The sequence below is a fragment of the Acanthisitta chloris genome, unplaced genomic scaffold (genome assembly GCF_000695815.1).
Source record: "Acanthisitta chloris isolate BGI_N310 unplaced genomic scaffold, ASM69581v1 scaffold6065, whole genome shotgun sequence".
Lineage (NCBI taxonomy): Eukaryota > Metazoa > Chordata > Aves > Passeriformes > Acanthisittidae > Acanthisitta > Acanthisitta chloris.
The window spans coordinates 45,371-66,053 of NW_008675267.1; the positions used below are offsets into that span (position 1 = coordinate 45,371).

The 20,683-nt window shown below is 44.5% G+C and overlaps 1 protein-coding gene across 1 annotated transcript in view; it reads right to left on the reverse strand.

Annotated features, from left to right (window-relative positions):
- The window catches only part of UNK (unkempt family zinc finger), a gene marked incomplete at its 5' end in the record, with an annotated part of 23,592 nt that extends 7,818 nt beyond the window's left edge, over positions 1–15,774 (reverse strand). Inside the window, 9 exons of the mRNA XM_009075675.1 lie at positions 622–690; positions 5,132–5,332; positions 7,572–7,714; positions 9,724–9,808; positions 10,772–10,889; positions 13,018–13,153; positions 13,281–13,411; positions 13,796–13,972; positions 15,565–15,774. Coding sequence (XP_009073923.1) covers positions 622–690; positions 5,132–5,332; positions 7,572–7,714; positions 9,724–9,808; positions 10,772–10,889; positions 13,018–13,153; positions 13,281–13,411; positions 13,796–13,972; positions 15,565–15,774 — 1,270 coding nt within the window. The remainder of the gene's footprint in view (positions 1–621; positions 691–5,131; positions 5,333–7,571; positions 7,715–9,723; positions 9,809–10,771; positions 10,890–13,017; positions 13,154–13,280; positions 13,412–13,795; positions 13,973–15,564) is intronic.
- Positions 15,775–20,683: the final 4,909 nt, after the last annotated feature.

Here is a 20,683-nt window from a genome sequence, read left to right on the forward strand (position 1 = left end):
AGAATCCCTTCGGAAACATGCGCAGGAACGAGCCAAAGATCAGCAGCAAACCTGTTTCCTGCCTGCTTCCAACCTGACAGATGGCTACTACTTGGCTGGGGGTGGGGAGAGATTAACAGCTTTTCTTTAATTTCTGGTGACTGTTCTCCATTCCATTCCCCCACCCCCACCCCCCCAGTATTCTAAACATCTTCCAGGCTGCCCCAGAATTAACTCCTGTGACCCACAGGTTGCATGCAATCATAGCCACTGGCTACACAATCACTCACTCAGACTTAGTTCAGCACATGACTTAGAACCTGATATTAAATTCTCTTTGCCAAATCCTTGAACTCAGATGACTCCAGAGATCCATTCCGGCTCAATTTTCTGCAATTTGAAGACTCTCTCCAGCACAGTCCAACCCTATGAATCTATCCTGAATTCACTCAGGTTTAGCCACTCACAAATAACACCTCCAGCAAATCATCCCATCTTCATAAAGTAATCCCTCCAGCTGAGCATCCCTAATGGCATCTGGACTGTTATTTACTCCCTGCAGAGCTGTCTGGATCCACAGGGATTTCTCAGTGGTGGTGGAAGCTCTGAGCTGGGTTCAGAGCCCTGCTAGCAGTACCATACCTGTTTGGGCTGTAACAAAGGTTGCTCCTGGCTCCTGTGTTCCAGTGAGTGGGACTTCATTTTTGCTTGCTGCAGTGGAGAAACAAAACAGAAGTAGGATTATTTAGCAGTATTAAAAATGGCTGATGTTGGCTTTGGAGAAGCCATGGGAAACACAGTCTGCTGCTCTCTCAGTCTGCTCAAGGCACTCAAGAATTTGGAGATAGGGAAAGGACAGCAAAATAGAAACACTCCGAGTAATTTGCTTGCTGTATACCAAGACATCACCCTTAGAGTTATGCAAAGACTTGTGACAATGACCTTTGCCTTCAGTGCTGTTCTTAGTCCCCTGCTAGCACAAAGCACATCCTAAGAACCAAGATCAAAACTGAATTATTTTGCCTTGCTATAACTACCTCATCAGCCCTACTAGTACCTAAAAACTAGAAAGGGCCAGAAACGGTAGGAGGCAGACTGTATTTTCTAATTATATAAACATTTTTCAGTTTGGGGAAAATGAAGTATGTAGATTATGGTTTCCCTCAAACTTTTCCAGCTCCCAGCTAGGACTGCAAAGTGATAACTAACCAATGTTAAAAGCAACATCATCAAAACTGGTTCAAACTGAAGGAGGGAAAGTCTAGGCTGGATGTGAGAAAATAGTTTTTTCCTCTAAGTGTGATGAGACACTGGCACAGGTTGCCCAGGGATGTGGTGGCTGCCCTGATAGTGTTCAAGGCCAGGCTGGATGAGCCTTGAGCAACCTGATCTAGTGAGGAGGTGTCCCTGCCCATGGCAGGGGGTTGGGACTAGATGATCTGTAAGGTCCATTCCAACCTCTAAATTCTATGATTCCATGAAAACTGATTGCATAAAAAATCCTTCCCCCATCCATTAACGCGAGAGCTCAGAGCTATAAGACGTGAGGTCAAGGCTGTCTGGGATTGCAGAGCTACATGAATGCCAACATACATTTAGAATTCTGCTAGCCAGCCTAAAAATTCAGCTTAAGGACCTTCCAGCATTACAGCCTTAACAGTTATCAACTCTCTTGCCTGGCAACATCAGTCACTTGTGATGGAATTCAGTTGGGAAGGAAGTGGCCCCATGAGCCTGTCGGTGTGTAACGTTCTGTCTGACTTCCTCCCATGCTGCCACATGGCACAGGGAGATCAATCACACCCTCTGGGCACAGAGAGGGAGGAAAAAAGTGCTGAGAGTCAACACTGCTTGTTTACTCCCTCTCCAACTGCCCAGTTTGAATCACAGACGTATTCCAGGCATAAAGTGCACTGGATGGTTTTATCCCAAATGGAGGCAGCATCACCTCTGCAGGGAGCACAACCGCAGCACAGGAGGCACCATGAAGTGATATGCCTTGACTTCTTGGCTTCAACAGTCTCATGCCAAAGATAAATGATAGCTGGAGAGGGTTGACATAACCAGACAGGCGAAAGAGCAGCGAAGGAATTCATCTCTTGGTTTTACTTAATTGAATCATTTTCTCTGCTCAGCTCTACGCCTGTGGGCAGATGGGGAGGTCAAAGCCTGGCAGACAGGCAGTTGAGATATGGCCACAAAGATCCTTCTGCAGTGGGTACCGTTCTCTCATGCTTCCCTGAACAACATGAAACACACAACAGTGTGTTTACATACAGCCAAACTACCCCTGAACCCATCACGGGCTTGTCCTCCTTTGTGTGCGAGAGCTGCGTTACGTGAGCGCATCTGTGTGTGTCTGATAACACGCCTGCTACATTATCCAACACATCCCTACCCTGTTTGACACTCATCTCAACACAAAATGTGCTATCACAGACGTCAGCAGCTGAAGGGAAGGCACAGACATAGCCATGCCCCCACTGAGAGGCTTCCTGCCAGCCCAGCGAGTTGGCTCTGCTGCAGTTCAGTTTTACTGGAAGGGCTTTAGCTTTAAGGAGGAGAAAAGTGAACACATTTCCAAGTTAGTCCCAATTCCCACTGCTTTGAATTCATGTAACACAAATGAAAAATAGAGCAAACCAATTGTCACCACATAGCCAGTCTCCTCTAGCTCTGAATAACATCAGAAAGGGCACAGATCAAGAGAGAAATTCAAAGCACAGGCTGAAATTCTCCAGCTCTCTCTGTTGCAGTCAGAGAAGAGAACAAGGGACATAAATTATGAGTGAAATGAAATGTTTTCTGACCAGCATGGAACAAACCTACTGTACTGTGTGTCAGGACTTGGGAACACCTCCTGGTCGTGGCATTCAAGTCCTTCCAGTGCAGCCAGCATTTTTCCAGCTTGCTAAATCTTTTGGGACTCAGGAAAAGTATTTTTAGCTCTAAGTGCTGGCTCAGCCTTACCACAAACTATGTGGAACCTATTAAGACAGAAGGTGCATTTTTCATTCTAATACGATAGAAACTATTTGTATTAACTCCACAGAGGGAAAATGACAAGCCCATTGCAGAGCTGAGCCAGTGTGTCTCACGGGTTTTCAGACAGCAGTTGACAAAGTTAAATGCTTAATTATTGGTATTTTACCCAATTTACAGGGTATGTGAGAATCTCTGGTGCCCACTGCAGCCAAAGGGAATTAGGGAAGACTTTTAACAGGAAGTAATTATAGATGAAAATAAAACTAAATCAGGACACCTACAAGACACCTAATTTTGTCTGTGGAAGCCTAGCATAAGGCAACTGTGATTACTTCTGTCTATACCTTAATAGCTATTTATTCCAGTCACTTAACACAGGGTTTTGCTTAATTAAAGCCACATAATTAAGAAGCTACCTGAATACAGTATCTTTGTAGCAGAGCTCAGACTTCAGACATAAATGCTCATCATCTGGCCTTGCTTTTAAAAGTCCTATTCATGCTCCATCCCCTTTCTCCTCAGCTTAGGCTTGCTGCCCATTTTCTCCAAAGCTGGGCCTCCCTGGCACTGTGCCTCTGCTGGCAGCAGACAGGGCTTCTCTCAGTCCTTCAGCTCTGGGTTCACTCCTCCTTTGCAGCAGAGGCCACAGAGAACGAGGACATGTTTTTCCTTTTGTTTCTAGACAACTGCTACAAGCTGCTGTGCCCACAAGAAGTGCCAGGATCACAGCATGCTCTGCTCTTTACCCCCAAAGACGTGTTGCATCAATTTGCAGTTTCCTAAGCCACATCCCCCTTAAGCCAGACAATGGAAGCATTTAGGAGAGAGCACACATGCATATAGCTTAATCTGGATTTGTCACTGCATCATTTTAATTAGACTAAACAGTGTTCAAGACTAGTCCTACTGCAAAGCTTGGTCATATTTTCCCAAAGCTGTAAAAATAAATAACACAAATCCCATGGAATCTGCTTGTAAATTCAACTACTTTATGCAAGACCTTGTCTGGATGAGATATTTCCACTGTTTTCTCACAGCAGTGCAGGCAGCAGTACAGGCTCATTAAGGATGGCTTCTTTAATGTCACAGACGAGTTTAAACACAGCCAGGCTGCAAGCAGCACTTCTTGTCATCTCTGTTCTCAAGCAACACAGACCTGGTATTCTAATTCCTTTTTATTTTTTTATTCAAAAGAACTTGTAGGAGATATTTTTGCAGGCACCTCCTCATACAAGTAGCTATTCCTCCCCCCAAGTCAAGATGCTGTTCTATTCCAATTACAAATCCAGTGAGAAACAAAAGCTGAGACAAAAATTCTGGGTTGGGGTCAGGTTGGAAGGGAAGGATGGTGTAAAGAAACTATTTATTTTAACACCAAGAAGGGAAATTCACAGTAAGAAGCTGATTGTGGGAAAGCTCATGTGTGGCAGAAGAGATGGAAGAGGCTGCTCTAGGCTTAGGGAGCAGTATAAGGCAGGAATGACACCAGGAAGAAAACTGAGAAAGCAGCAAGGCAGGACTGGGATATCCAAAAGGGATAAGAGGGAATGTCATCAGAGATGTGGGTTGGGTAAGATTCAGAGTTCCTCAAAGGAGAATGAGGAACACAAATTCAATACACAAGCCACAGGAGAGAGTCAAGGATCAGAATGAGAGAGCCAGAGAAGCAAGGGACAACTAACACAACATTTTTAATGCACTGGAGAAACAAATGGTGACAACAGAAGACAAACCAAGTCATGGAGATCAAGGTAAGAGTTTGGAGTGGGAACAGAGAAGGAAGGATGAGTTTCCATGAGACAATACAGCAAACGAAACAGCAGCTCTTGCCAAGGACCTAAATATGGAAAAATAAAGAGCAAGAAGTGATGTGGGAAGCTACCCAGGGTCAACACAGGACAGAAGTTGTGAGGGGCTAGGAAAACAAGCAGCAGCTTGACTTCTGCAAACTGAGTGTGTGATGGCAGCAAGGCAGACAAGACCAGATGTAAGATGGAAGAGGCTGGAAGGGAGGCAGAAAGCAACAGCAGAGATCTGAGAACTGCTAATGAGAACAGTGCTTTCCCAGTTTTGTTCCATCACAAAGAAAAACACATTCAAGCCAGACTGGGCAATCTCTCATTTTTCCTCATCCCCCCAATTCTTTCAGCCAACATTCCCTACTAACCTGGCATTTGAAACTCTTCAAATACTCGGCCCCCACCTGATCTTCTCGCTCAAACCCCGGTGCTTTCTTGTAGCTGCCAGCTGCTGTTACTGAGTCTGGTGGAAAACCAATGGTCTCCAAGCTGTGAGGCTTTCCAATGGCACCGGGAGGAGACCCACATATATTAGATGGGCTTCCAAGACTGCTGTTCCTACAAAGAATCTAACAGAAGGAACAAGTGTCAGGAAAGTACAGCCAGGCAGTAGCAATGACATGAAGAGTAGAGGCATCCCATGGAAGGACTCATTCACTTCACTGTTTGTAGACTGATTACACTGACAGTCAACACAACCATACAAGCTTCCAGTAAACAGCAAGTAAAACAACATCCAAAAAAAAAAAACAGGGAAAAGTTCCACTGGATTTATACAGTCTCACATTTATGGTTTTATTGTTGTTACTTTGGAGTGCAGTTTTGGAAAATCCAACCTACAGCTCTAGTGACATTTACTCTTTTTGAGGCCTCAGATGTGACTGATCAAGTTTCCAACCTGACCATAACTCTCTTCTCTTTCCTTAGGCTACAGTGAATCCTGTCTGCACTCTGAGCAGCAGTGTGGAACCTGGAAAGGTGCTATGGCAGTCAGAACACCCAAGCATATCTGAGCTATGTGTAATACTGTGTTTTTGCCTTCCAGTTGGAAATCTGAAAGTTTTAATGCAGACACAAGCCAAGTATCAATAGCTGCATTAAAAAACCCCACAATTTCCAACACTTCCATTCTTTGACTAATACCAGGGATCACAATTACATGCAACAAGGCTAGTTTTGCACTGTAGATGAAGCCACAGACAGCAGCAAAGGAGATTAAGTTGAGTTTTAGAGAATGTGTCCACCTGCATCAATGCAAACATCCCATTTCTCTGGGACAAGAAACTGTATTAGCCCGTGCTGGCAAGCATGACTGTGCTTCAGACACCACAGATTCAAATGTGGCACAGTCTGGGCTGGCATTAGGCAAAAGAAAAAAGGAGCAGCCTACAATGTTTTGATTTTATTTTTATCCAGACATTCTGCTGTCCACACTTCCCTACAGTCGCAAAGATACTACTCACTGTGGTGGAGGTGGGGCTAGTTGGCAGAGTTCCTGATTTATTCCACACCTACAGTACAAATACAAAACAGAACAGGCCACGTGAGGCTGGCTGCTACAGGGACCTTTTTCTCTGATTAATTCATCATGTAAAATGATCACCAGCAAAGCCATATTTGTTTGCAAGCTACATGCAGATGCCCTGTGGAGTGCTGAAGTCACAGACAGACATGTGTTGCCGTTTGGCACATATCCAAGGATTAGGAAAGACTGTTTGAGAGACTAAGAGCTTCAGTGAGATAGAGAAGACCTAAACGGTCTAATAAGTGGGAGATATCATCAACTTCACTGTAGTTTTCAGAGAGTTTAGATGATTCATAAGATGAAGAGGTTATGGCTTTTATTATTTGCAAGAGTGTTATTTAGAAAGAGAAAATATTACATCCAGATTTTTCAAGATCTGTTTGGAATTCTAGCTGCAATCAAATACAGGACAACTGTGAACTGTTAGGCTGGCTTTGGCACCAATAAAATCAAACTCAGCTTCTCTTTTCAAAGAGAGGCAAATAAGATAAGACAGAGGTCCTAGATGAGTTCACCTCATTCTGACCAGTTTCAAATGAGTTAAACTCATGTCATCTTGCCTTCTCAAAACCTCAACCAACCATTTGAAAAGGTTACACACCTTATCAACAGCAGTGCAAACAGGAGAGACTTAACAAACAGAAAGAGTCTAAGCAAAAAATGTAGCCTAGCGTTCCATGGGCCTCTTATCTGATTGTATCTGTTCAACATTTAAGGTCTCCCTTCTTGCATGGACAACTGAAATAAAGTACTACCAACAATCTGGGGCATTAAACATATTCCAGACTTTAGCTACCTCCAGAAGTAGGAGAGGGAGGGAACTAAGGATATCCTATAATGCAACACACAATATGCACAGGCTAAGCCCCTGAGATTACATATGTAAACAATCTCAATTGTAGTTATGTACTTTGGAGGTTGTTGGCTCACAGCCTTTAATCAGAGGACCTGGAAACTAAGTCCAATATGTACCTCCAGACAGGAAGGATTTGGACTTTGTGTGCGGATGTATTCCACTTTCCTGAAAGTACAGCAACAAACTGCACAGAAAGGAAGGCTTAGAGATTTTATAGGTGAGAGGACAATCCTAAAGCCACTGAATTGTATACTCCAAACAAACAGATCCCTCTGAAAAACGTGGAGCTGAGATCTAAACCAGAAACATCACATCCTTTAGGCTTTTGGATAGTTAAGATTTGTGTTCTCGGGAGAAAGAAGAACAGTGACTCAGAGGAACTCAGATTTGTAAAACATGGACAAGGCTTCTCCAAAGTGTTACATACATTGCTAAGGTCTGGGGCATGTGGACTGGAGGGGCTGACTGGGACAGAATCCCCAGCTGCTGACGGCATGTACATCACAGGGCCTGTCTGCGTGGGGCTGGACACGGCCGAGGACTGCTGCAAATCTTCACTGAGGGCAGGCTCTGCACGAGAGAAAAGCACACGGAAAGTTGCTCAAAGCTGTACAATTGCAATGGAGCACAAGACATTTAAGAGCAAGAAGAAATAGGCACAATAAATATTCCCGAGAGAAGAAAAAAATCCACAGAAATATTCCACTTGTAAGTATAGAAGCAAAGACAAACCTCATCTGGCAAATGGCTACTACATCTCTAATATCCCTCCCATTACCACTGTCATCACTTGTACTCTGTGCTGCTCTTTAGCCCATTAATGCTGCTCCAAAATTATCTGCTCTGCATGAATTGTGTGTTATTCATTCAGCTGCCTTGAACTAAGCAGAGCTTCCTTCCCTCATTGCTAGGCACAGAGTTGATGAGTGCATTATAATTAGCTGAGGGAGTTAAGTTTCCATCTGTGCTCAGTACAAACCATTACCAAAAAAAAAAAGTGTCACTGGCTTGGAAGGTAAAGTAGAGATGCTGTAAGACTTGTATTTACACCTAACACCACTCAGCATCCCTCCAAAACCTATAGAACTGACATTACACCTGCATTACAGTGTCTTTAAAGTGCTGGTTTAACACATTTCTTCCTAACAATCAGCAAAACTCACGCTAAGAGCAGATACAAATAAGTTCATATAAATGGACAGCAGTTATTTTAACTGAGTTAGACCCTCTGCTAAGAGCAGACACAAATAAGTTCATATAAATGGACGGCAGTTATTTTAACTGAGTTAGACCCTCAGTGTTCACCTTCCTAAGGGAGGACTAAAAGATGCAACTCCATCAGACAGCACAAGAAATAACCAGGTGGGAATGACCTAAGTGCACAGAATGTTACTCTGATGAAGCAGAATATTATCAGGTGCAGTAATCTTGTTAGGAATAAGGCATCTCCTAAACAAAAATACTGTTATCCACAAGGAAGTTTGCTAAACACTATTCCTTTATCAAGATTTCATCTTGATCACACTGTGTAGTTGCACTGCTGTGTTTTGGGCCATTACAGCCCACAGCTCCAGCTATAATTACTGCTTGGCGACAAGGCTTCCTATAAAAGGAACTGCATAACCTGTAGGGAATTTACTTTCTCCATTCCTTGACAAAGGCAGCAATTACTAATTCACTCATTTACAAGGGCTAATCAAATAACAAAGAGACTTCTCTCCATTCCTTGACAAAGGTAGCAATTACTAATTCCCTCATTTAAAAGGGCTAATCAAATAACAAAGAGACTTTCTCAAGGCCACGTAGTGAGTCAGTATCAGAGCCAATCTAGTGACTTCTGAGTAACCTGCTCTAATTGCTGCAAACTCAGCAGTGAGACTGAGTGCAGAAACTGAGTAGGAGCTACAGGACAGGAACTAATCAGTTATGCATGAATGTTAGTCCCCACCTGTATACAGAACTCCCACAACCAAAACAGCATCACTAGTTTACAAGTGATTAAAGTGAGGATTGAAATAATGCCCTATAAATCAGGGAGCTATTGAGGAAAGAGGATTTGAAGAAAAGCAGAAGGAAAAAAAAGCTGCATATTTTTCTTCTCCAACCTGACTTAAAGATTTAACCAAACTTCATAAATAGTAAAACAGCATTTAGGTTTTTTGAACGGATCAATATATTATCTGTAACTAGCAACTTTATCCTCAGCTTTTTAAAATGCAACACTTTGCAACCTAGCTAGGTACAGTTCAGCCACATACAAAAGAGAAGCAGCTTTCTCCACTTCCATCCTCCTCAAGTGACACACAGAGAACTGAGCAGGTGAGAGGGAACTGAGGGAGATGCCTCAAGAGACTGCAGTGAGAGCTATGGGCCAAGTCCCACACACTACCTACTGACTCCAGCTCTGCCAACACCTCCCACACTAGCACAGTTTTAGAGAAATCATCAAAGGTAATACTTTAGTTTTGAAAATTCTTCACGGAAGTTCTAGTCTTGCAGCCCTATACTTTAAACTGTCTTGGTCAGAAGGTGTCCATAGCTCAAATATTCATCAAAGATAAGAGGAGTCGTCCACGTACGTTCTACATGTGCAAAGGCACAGAAGGGTCCTCGGGGACAGCTGCCAGACTGCTGCATGTCATTGCATTTGGTGGATTTGTAGATCTAAGAATGGGGGAAAAAAACCAACACAACACCAAAAAATCAACATGAACAGGAAGTAACAGTGACCAGCAGCCCAGGTACAGAAGTACTACAAAGAAACTGAACAGCAAGATAGGGACACAGATAAAAGGTGCAAAGGCCAGCAGAGTTCAGAGTGACCATTTCAGGGCTTGGCTTCAAAGAAAGGAAAACCCACTATAGTCCTGGAAACACCAAAACATACCCATCACAGCTACAGCTCACCCAAAGATCAACCCACCACGCAGCAGCTCACCCAAAGGTCACCATTTGCCATGAAGTCCCCCAGTCTCACTAGAAGCTCCATGGATATTACAAATGGCAAAAGGTATGAAACAGTTGAGAAATGACAGCACAGAAAGTTACAGCCACGTGTTTGCAAGGAAAGTAACAAACCATTGACAATGATTGTAGCAAATGGATTATTCCCTTTCCCCCCAGTTTGACAGGCGGTGACAATGGTTACTTTGCCGATACAGGGCCCAACAAAGCTTTTCAACACTGTAACATGAAGCAGACTACGAAAAGGTCTTCATTACACTTTCTGTAAGGATATTGGAATGCTCTGGGCATGCTCACAACTAAGAGCTTGGTGGTGTTTAGTGCTATCATTGTCAACCAAAAACTTTTATTCAAGGAAACTGATGCTGTATGCTCACGTGCAAACCCATATGCCTTCCAGGGGATCCCATATGTGACACTGCTCTCACGCTTGAGTTCTCCCCCACTTTTCTTACCTCCTCCCACGTGGTCTACCTAACACAAAGGAACCTCTGACAAGCAGTTGAATTTCAGCTCACTTTCAACACGCAGTTTCTCTGTATCCCAGGACCACACTACAAGCAGCCCACATACTCTCCCACCTGGCACAGTAATTCCCCTCAGAACACTGAAATGCTTTTGCTTTTCTATCAACTACCAAATGGAGTGAGGAGGTTACTGTACCTCTGGATGGAACTGCTGTTCTGTGCGAGTGTGGCAGTATTGGCATGAGTCTCCATTCTCACACTTACTGGGATCTCCCCACTCGTCTCCATGTTTCACACTGGGACATGGTGAGGATCTGTGTAAACAAGGTAGCAGGACACTGCATTAGACTCACAGATGTGCTTTGTCTGAGCAGGTGGAGGGAGGTGATTCTCCCCCTCTTCTCTGCTCTCCTGAGACCCCACCTGGAACACTGCATCCAGCTCTGGGGCCCCAAACATAGGAAGGACATGGACCTTCTGGAGAAAGTCTAGAGGAGGCCACAGAGATGGTCTGAGGGCTGCAGCACCTCTGCTATGGAAACAGGGTTTGAGAGTTGGGGGTGTTCAAGCTGGAGAAGAGAAGGCTTCAAGGGTGACCTTACTGTACCTTCCAGTGCCTAAAGGAGCTCCTAGAGAGCTGAAGAGAGACTGTGGACAAGGACATGGAGTGATAATACAAGGGGGAATGGATTTAAACTGAAAGAGGGTAGATTTAGATTAGATATAAGGAAGAAAGTCTTCCCTATGAGGGTGGAGGTTGCCCAGAGAAGCTGTGAATGCTCCATCCCTGTAAGTGCTCAAGGCCAGGTTGGAGCAACCTAGTCTAGTGGAAGGGAGGGAAGCCCCATGGCAGGGGGCTTGGAACAAGATCATCTTTGATGTCCTTTCCAGCCCAAAGCATCCTAGGATGTTACAATTCCTCAGTCAGAGGCAGGTTTGGCTGTGCACCCCCAGCTGTACAAGCTGTTTGCTTGGCTGCTGCTTCCCCAGCCCCCACACAGCTGCTACTGCATCTTCTTCCCCTTCTTCCAATTTCCCAATGAAAGAAACATGGCTTAACTCTCCATTTGAAACTGAATACAACTTGAACCAATGTAACTTAACAATATTAGCAGCTGATGTGATTAGCGTCAGAGAGGCTGGGTCTGGTTTCTGTTTTGGAACTGCACCTTCATAGAAAGCTAAGAAGTTAATTGGCTAATCCTAAAACACATAATACCCTTACAGCAGTATGTTTCCAGGTTTATAGTGTAGCCATGTGGAAAAGAGGCTGAGTCAGGTCACTGGGGAAAAGGCAAGTCCATTTCGTATCTCCAGCCAGGAACAGTTCTTTTTCCCAGGTCTGAATTTTTGCCGTGACCTACTTCCCCTGCTCTTTATGCTCTTAACCATTCCCTCAAACAACAGCAGAGGGAAGCAGATAGCAGCACCAGAACAGCCTACATGAGCCCAGCCACATCAGCTGGGGGTGGGGAAAGCAACACAGAAGTGAGGGGAGATCAGGAAGGGAGAAGCTTTCACCTCTTCCCTTCCCAAAGGGCCCAGGCAGGGGCAGAAAGCACAGAGCTGCTGCCTGAAGACAGACTTGGGGTTTCTGTTTCTCCTGAAAGTGTTGGGATTAACGTTCCTTTGACCTCTGTTTGTTTAATTTTTGTTAAATACAGGATTTCAGTGCCAATTCAAAAATTTCTGTGAATGTTGGGGGTGGGGAAGGGAAGAGAGAACATCCATGGTGTTTTCTCTCCTGGTTTTCTGGTCCGCTCTTATGCTTTTCAAAAAGGAACTAAGGAAAAGCCCCACTGAGACCACAACAAAAGCTCTGTTGTGTTGGAGGAAATGAGGGCCTATAATTTGGATGAAATGCGTTCAGGGAGACACAGCAAGCTGAAAAAATCCAGCGACAGCTGAGTGACAGAACACCCTGGTGCCTCAAAAGCAGAGTCTTTAGCAGCTGGTTAGGAATGCATGTCCAGCTACAGTCCTGCTCACACCGTGCCTCATGATCCCCATCACCAGGCACACACAACAAGCAGCCTGATGGTTCTGAATCCTTTACCATGAAAACACTGTTGTCTGAGTTTGTTTCCAGATGGGGATTAAAACTTTCTTTTGTTTTCTTTTCCCTGCACTGCTTTCCAAAGCAAGAGTTTGTGCGGTAAGGGGGAGCCAAACACAGGTTCTGTTGGCTATAAAAATCAGAGTTGTAACATGGCTTAGCAGTTCATATATTAGAGATACTGATTCCTATATACTGGAATACTCTTTGTTTAGTTTGTTATCCTTCTCCCAAGCAGAAATAACAGTCCATCAATCTGTCACTACGTGCCTTGGAGATACACTAAAAACAACTATCTAGTGGTCAAAATCTGGTCTCCTTCACCACAGATTTCCAATACACTGCACCACTCAGCTGGGAAAGAGAAAAATCCAGGATCACAGTACCTGTATTTGTGTTTTCTTGGACTTCTTCTTCTGTCTTTGCTATTGTGGTAGTAGGGACAGGCATAACCCTGGCGACAGAGCCGAGGGGGTTTCTTACACTGCTCTGTCTTGTAATTTCCCAACACATACGTTGTATCTGCAGAACAAGCAACCAGTCAGGGGGAGATGGACATGATCTATATGTACTACACAAAAGTGTTTGACAGGAGCAGGCATTCCAGACACCAGGCTCTCCCAGCCCCACAGATCCTAGTGACACTCACCTTGCCACCTTGGCTCCTCACTGAGTATTTTCTCTATCATGGCATGGCTAGCAGCGACCGCAGACTGACCCTCTATGCCTCCTTCAGATGTTGTCTGGCCATTCTGCAAAGCTTCCATTGCCTGAAGCTCCCTTCAGGGGCAGAGTTAAATGAACAAACAGACTGAGCAGATGAACAGTCAGATAAATGTGTATAAAAACTGACATACTGGAGCATTTCCTACGTGGGTGCATTTCAGTCATGCTTTTTTTTTTTTTTGTCAGAACATCTTTAGCTGCACAGCAACTGCAATAAAAACTTCACTCCCTGGGAATTCCAGATGCACTATTTTGACCTCCTCATCAGATTCCAAAGTGTAATCCCTACCCCTGTTTTGAGAACACCTCCCCGGACATTATGTAGAAGAGATATCTCAACATCACTCCATTTCACACTGAAGCAGTATTGTCCCTCAGTCAGACTTAATCTGGGTACAGAGATTACCTGTTTCACTCAGAGCCCCAACCCCTCCTAACCTGATGTCATACACCGGCGAGCGCAGGTCATGAGGCCCATGAGCGAAGGCGCAGTGCACTCCGTTCTTCGTGCAGTTTCCCTTGGAGTCTGTCTCATGGATGCAGATTCCAGTTTTGTAGTAGCGCAAGTGATACCTCCTCTCTGTGTCTCCAGTAGTTCTATGCAAGAAGGGACACCTGAGGTACAACAGGAGGGGAAGAACAAACAACATTTAGTCACACAGGTGATGGATTAATACTACCAGAAGACACGTTGCTGATGAGGATGCTGCAGTCACAACACCTTTGCTAATTCTGCCCCTTCGCTTGTGATGTTCCAACGCTACAGAGAACCCCAAAACCTGTCACTAGACAGGAGAGTTTCCCACCCAAAAAGATGTTTGGATTAGTAAACTAGCAGCACCTTATTATTCTGGTCTAGTGACTGCCAGGGATCTGGAAAAGAGCAAGGACACTGCCCAGGTGTCCTGGCTGTGACTGAAGAGACCTCACATGGCACATATTTTCTCAGCAGCCCATCTAGACTTGGTGCTGTTATTGTCTCCTGCTGCTGTGCCAGTCTGTCTATAGGCAGGTGCAGCCTTTATGCAGTACATGGGACAAGAAAGGAGAACTACTGCACTACCATCTTAACTTGTTTTGTTTCCTCTCTTAGGCAGGAAAAGAACAATCTACACTGAGAAATTAAAAAAAAACCCACAAGATGGAATAGGCAAAGTTTAGATGTTGCAGCATCGAGCTAAAAATACAAACCCACAAGGGTTCCTAGATGACAACAGCTTTCATTCACTGAGTGTCAGCCAGATATCAACCACTGATCTAGAAACCAAAGTCCCTAAATATCCTATTTCCAGTTCCTTCCAGATCTCCTCTAACAAGGAAGAATGTACTGAAACTGAAGCTTCAGGCTGAGGGACTATTCCATTCTGCTGTAGGCACAAAAACTTTACTTAATCTGGTTTATAAAAATACTGGTTTCCTGATAAATAGCATTTTTGTGTGTTTATATTGGCACCATGAAAGGGAACTGAAATTCCATCTTTCTACAGCATCTCTCTATAAAACACTCCCCATATTTGACCACAGTTTGGCTACACTATTTCTTCCTCCCTATCTGTCACGTGGCTAAGGTTATATTACTGGGTTAACTCCTTAATTGCTGGGGTCTGCCACAAGCACAGCAGAAACACTTGCACCTCTGCCTCAGTCATAGCTACTGCGGTCACAGGGAGACGACACCCAAAAAACCCAAACTCTTCCTCATGCTGCCTTAGTCTGGGTACCTGCCATTTCCCTAGTGGCTTCTTGAAAGCTCAGGAAGACAAAACAAACTGGGGACAGGTAACTCAAGGGCAGACTAGAGGACAAAGCTCCTCCTCTTTATTCAATCTGTGAGAACTAAGTTATCCTGCTAGTGGGCAAGAGCTATTATTTGAGAGCCAGGGACTTACAGACACAGAGTCTTTCTGAACCCATTTGTCCCTGAGCTGCTTTTCCCACCTCAGCTCTGCTGAAGAAGCCAAGGCTCACAAGGACAGTGAATTCCCAAGAGCTGAATTCCCATCTAAGTCACCCTTACTATCCCCTCTGCAGCAGGCCTGGAGCTCACGGGTTGCTGTTACAGATTTTACATCTGGTCTCATGTTACGTATGTGACAAAGCTGCTTTACTGCTGACTTGCCTCATCTCTACAAGAACTGGCTGGAATCATCACCTGGACTGATCCCAAAAGCCTAATGCCTGAAAAGCAGGGTGCAGTCTTTACTTACTCATCTCCTTCTGGGCAGATTCCCGTGGTCTCGTCGTACTTGGTACAGTAAATGTCAGGGCTGTAGTTAAACGTCCCATCCCGGCGGCGGATGGACCTGCGGCGACGCTGGTTGACAAAGTGCCAGTGGAAACAAGTGTAGGGTCTGTGCTGAGTGCACTTGTGCTGCACGAAAAGAGGGCACTGCTCCGTGCGGAACTCCTTCAGGTAGCTGCAGGCAGAAATCCAACAACAGGAGATTAGGACCAGGATGCTGGGCTGAGGCAATATCCAATCATCCCGCGGAGGCCAGGCCAAAGGAGCCACATCCATCAGGGATGCCTGCTGTCCTTCCCACTCCCTCCCTGCTCTCGCTCCCAGTAAAGGAGGATGGGAGCTGCTGGTGTCTGTAATGGGAAGATATCCGTTAGCAGGCCAGGGAACATCACAAGAGCCAAAATCACCTTCTATCGGGATAATCTGGAAGAGGTTTTTGTGAGCTTAGAGAACAGTTTGTAAGAAAATAGAACTCTTAAATTCTATCCATTTCTGTCTCTAAACTGTGATCTATCTGGGCTAAAAGAGTTCCTTCCTATATGTTCAGTTTTTCAAAATCCCAAGTAAAATATACTTCTTTGAGCCACATTTAAAGCTTCAAGTTCCTGAGAAAGAAAGATTTTTAAAGGACTCTTTCATGCCTTGCCCTCCTGGTTGAGCTCTGCTTCTTCAGTACATGGTCGACTGATATGAAAATGAATCAATTTCTCTCTTGCAATTGTGTGAATTCAGGGCTCAGTCTTGCAATGCGGGTAACTCTCCTCTAACTCCCACATGTTTACGTCGCTTTAATTTGAATATGTAATTCTCTGAAAGTCCATGTCTTCTTTTACCCCGAGAACTAAAGAAGTCACAAGCTTTTATTTGTGACACTAATAACAGTCTCTAAACCCAGATTGTAGAGGATTACAAAATGGTTTAGATCAACATAATGATCTGCCTGTGATCTGTGTGTAGGTGCTTACAAAATCCATGCTGCTGAAACCCACAAGCTGCCCTGTATTTACAGGGAACATCCCAACAGCTCAGACCTGAATCCCACCAGGTTTGGTCTCGGAGACACATCCACAAACAACACACAAGACCCAGAGCATTCTGGTCCCTTATGTTTCGAGGTCAGTGTAAACAACAAAAATTTGTAGGTCAACTAAAAATGCAAGTATTCTGCTGGAAGCAACAGGATGATGTAACAGCAGATATGGACTCATTTTAAACTGCGTATGTACTCCGAGGCAACAAAACAGAGCACAGGAATTTGTCTACTATTCATTCCCATGTCAGACAATCTTTATCTCGTGTTTCTAAATAAATGGAAAGATGTTTGATGCCCAAAGTTGTATTTACAGACATTATCATCATGCTAGGCTCATTCTGAAAGCAACATCTGTAAATAAAGCCTCCTTTCCTCTACCCCAGCTGAAGCGAAAGCCTCAGGAAAATGCACAAATTCAACCAAAGTGGTTTCATTTGTTTGCTATGAAGAGAGAGTATCACTGGCAAGAGCTTTCCTACATTGGATTTTGCAAGCATGAAAGGATAAAAGCTCTTCCTCCTCTTCAACCTCTAAATACGCGAGATTTGCAGGTTCCACTGCTCCGGATCTGCGAGCGCCTGGGGCTGGAAGCCTCCACAGCCACTGTAAGCCCTTCCCTACCCCAGCCCATCTGTCCCCTGCAATCCAGCGTGGCTGGAGCAGGATCTGCACTAGGGCCCAAGGCTTCACAGCAGAAAAACCAGGGCCAGCTGCGTAAACAGGTCTGCTCAGGGTAGGTGAGGGCTAAGGACTTCACTTTGCTCCTGTTCGCTTCTTAAAATCCATCCGGCAGTTCAGCTCAAAACTGAAGGCTGTGGTAAAAGTCATCCACTCTTGAAAAGCTTTCTAAACTGCTGGACCAAGTATGGTTGTAGAAGGTGGAATTCCACAGATTATCTTATCAGCACACTAAGAAGACTTGGGAAAAAAGTGACTGTAACAACATTGTGGTTAGAAAGTGAATTAAGCAACCTCCAGCAGCACAATGCTTAGGCTGCTGTCCACAGATGCTGCACAGCCACCAACCAGTCACTTCCACCCATTCATCTCCACATACACCTTAAAGACACAAGATTTATGTTACTCCTACTTTACACATGGACAAGCTGCCAAACAGCTGGCTGTGTGCTCCAGCTGGTATCACACAGCAGTCGGAATCCGTGACAGAAACCAACAGCATTTAAACTCCTCCATCCTCACTGAGTCCTGGGCTTAAGTTGTAGAACAGCATCCTGAACCTCCTCAATGCTCTGGAAACCAAGGGAAGCTACCAGGCTTACCCAACGTGGGTATCAAGCCCAGTGCTCCAGACTTGCAGTGATAGACATGTGTAAAACACTCAGAAACCTCAGGATTTAATAACTGCACCATCAACCGAGCTGAAACAGCTTCCCTTTAGCAGGGAAGTTCAAAAATGTACACACTGACTAGGGATTTCGGTCTCTAGGGTCTCAATTGTTGCTGAAGAGCATTTGAAAATTAATTGCATTTCATGATTGGCTAAACTCCCTAGAGAAACATTTATTATAATGTAAATGAGGGATAATTACATAAGTAAATGGTTCACCTGAAAAGTGTTTAACACCTAACTTGCTTCATCAGAAAGTCATTCTTTAATGCTGTCTGTTAAATAAATGATGTCTCACTCCTAATTTCAAAGCAAGTCCTGCAAACAGGTACCACTGAGCTCCACAGGAGACACTAACTGTGCACGATCACCTCTGCAACAAATCCCACAGAGGGAAAGGAGAGTTGTCACATTAACTCACTCATTTCAAGCCTTTCAATCACTGCCTTGGGTTCTTTTTTTTTTTTTTTTCAAGCCACTACAACGTTTTAAATCACCCTCCTCCACAATAGCCTGAATGGTAAATTGCCTTATAGCCCTTTATTTTCTTGATCCATGAAGTGAGTTTTGGCTCCTCTGGGAGAACACGGACCACTCAACCAGCCACTTTGTATTAAAATATATGAAAGGCATCTAAACCACATGTGTTTTGGGAACACAGAGAGGATACACAGCCCTCACCATCGCAATGTGATGTCTCACAAAGCAGAAAGCCATTAATATTTCAGTAGCCTCTTTGCAAAGGCTCTAAACAAAAAGGCAGAGAACACTGGTATGACAGATCCTTCTGGTGTCAATGGTCTCTATAAATTTAATTTTTTTCCCCAGAACAGCTGAGAAAAGGAATTTTTTGAACGACCCTTGAAACTGAAAACATGTTGATAACTGGTGCACATTTCACGGCGTGTCAGCCAAACACTGTGTCTGCACAGGAAGAGGAAATCCAGCAATGATAACTTGCATTTCTCAACTCCTCTCAGGAAACTCTACAGCCCCCACAGGAGGGGCAGAAGAATTATTACCCCCATTTTATCCAGGAGTTACTTCTAGATTAATTTTCTTAAATACATGTGCATATACATCATATTATCAAACCTATTTAATTTTTAATGAGTGGAAAGCACACAGCACTGTCATCTTCTGATACTACACTAACATCAACAGCAACACCCGAATTCCTGGAGGAAACATTAGCGTTTATGAGCCCTAGTAAACAAAGACAAATGCAATTCTAAACAAACAGGACAATGCAGATCAAAGTCCCCAGGCTGAACTGAACTGCTGAACAGGATGGACACTACTGGAAATCAAAGTTTTTCTCACTAGGAAGACAAGAGATGTTCTTGGAGTAGCTTTGGGAACTCCCAGAGACTGACAGGAGCAGTAAAATATTAGGAAAAAACCTCAATGCTACTTTACTGAAATTCCACTTCCTTCAGGGTGGGATGTGGCAGTAATTACTCTGCAAGAGCTTACACCAGTGGGAACTGCTCACTGTCTTTAATTGCCGGCAGCAGCTCAACTCCCCAGGGCAGGGCAGCAAGTGTTTACCTCTGCAGCTTGGAATTGCAGGAGTTCCCTCTCTGCCCTGGAGGAATGGACTAGGAACCTGCTCTGGGAGCTACAAGGAAAAAGATGAGTGGGGTGGGGAAAAAAGAAAAACATCAAACCTAAAAAGAAGGAGAGGAAAAAAAACAAAAATGAAAAGAGAGAAAGCAAGAAGAAACTCTAACCTAGAAGTTTCATTTTTAAACTCCACAATGGCAGCCTTGTCCTGGTCTCACTCCTCACCTGCTGCTGCAGAGATCTGCTTTGCTGCAGCTTTACTGGTTGACAGCAAGCAGCTCAGTACAAGGAGATACCTGCATCCATCCTGCTTCCAGGGCTGCAACCTCCTGCCAAACTTGACATAAGTCACACACGCAGTGGAGTGAGCTCAACTCAGGAAAATGTGCTGGTAATGCAGGAGGACAGCTAAGCTCCAAATTCCTCATGAAAAGCCTTACCCAAAGCTCCCTGAGATGACTGGAAGATGCACACTGACGCCAAAAGAGAAGCCTCTGCTTTGTAACAGAGAGATCAGGAAGAATGAGAAACAATTCCAAGGAGCACAGAAATTAAAGGATTAAAGCCAACTCTTCCAAACTCTTGTTGCTCATGTAGTGCAAAGCCAGGCTCTCCTGTGCTTCTGACACCCCTGAGATCCTCATATAGGTCCCAAGACAAGCTCTTCACCTTAGGGCCCTTCTTGCTCCTCCTGGTCAATCCCCTTTCTGCCAAAATTCCTCGTGGGCCCAAGGAGAGCACAGACCCAGGACATGAATCTTCTGCAGCAGTAGGACACCAGAGAGAAAACCATTAGATAATTGTCTGGCTAATCCAGACTAGGACTCTGCCTGCAAATGTAGGGCAATAGTGAGATCTAACACCACTGACACCTAGATTTTGCATACGTGTGGGTGTGTGTTTACACCCATGAAACTGTGCTACAGCACCTTGGTAAAGGTCTGTGTTGAGTGGTTGGTACCAGCATTGCTTATCTGGAGTCAGAGCAGTGTGAACTACAGACAGCTTTTACACCAGTGTGCAGGTCCTCACTCTGAGCAGGGGTTGTTCTCAGTGAGCCTCCATCCCTCCAGCAGCTCCTTGGCACGAGAAACCACCCCTGAGAAGGCAGCCCAGGCCAGAGTTGTTTGTAAATTC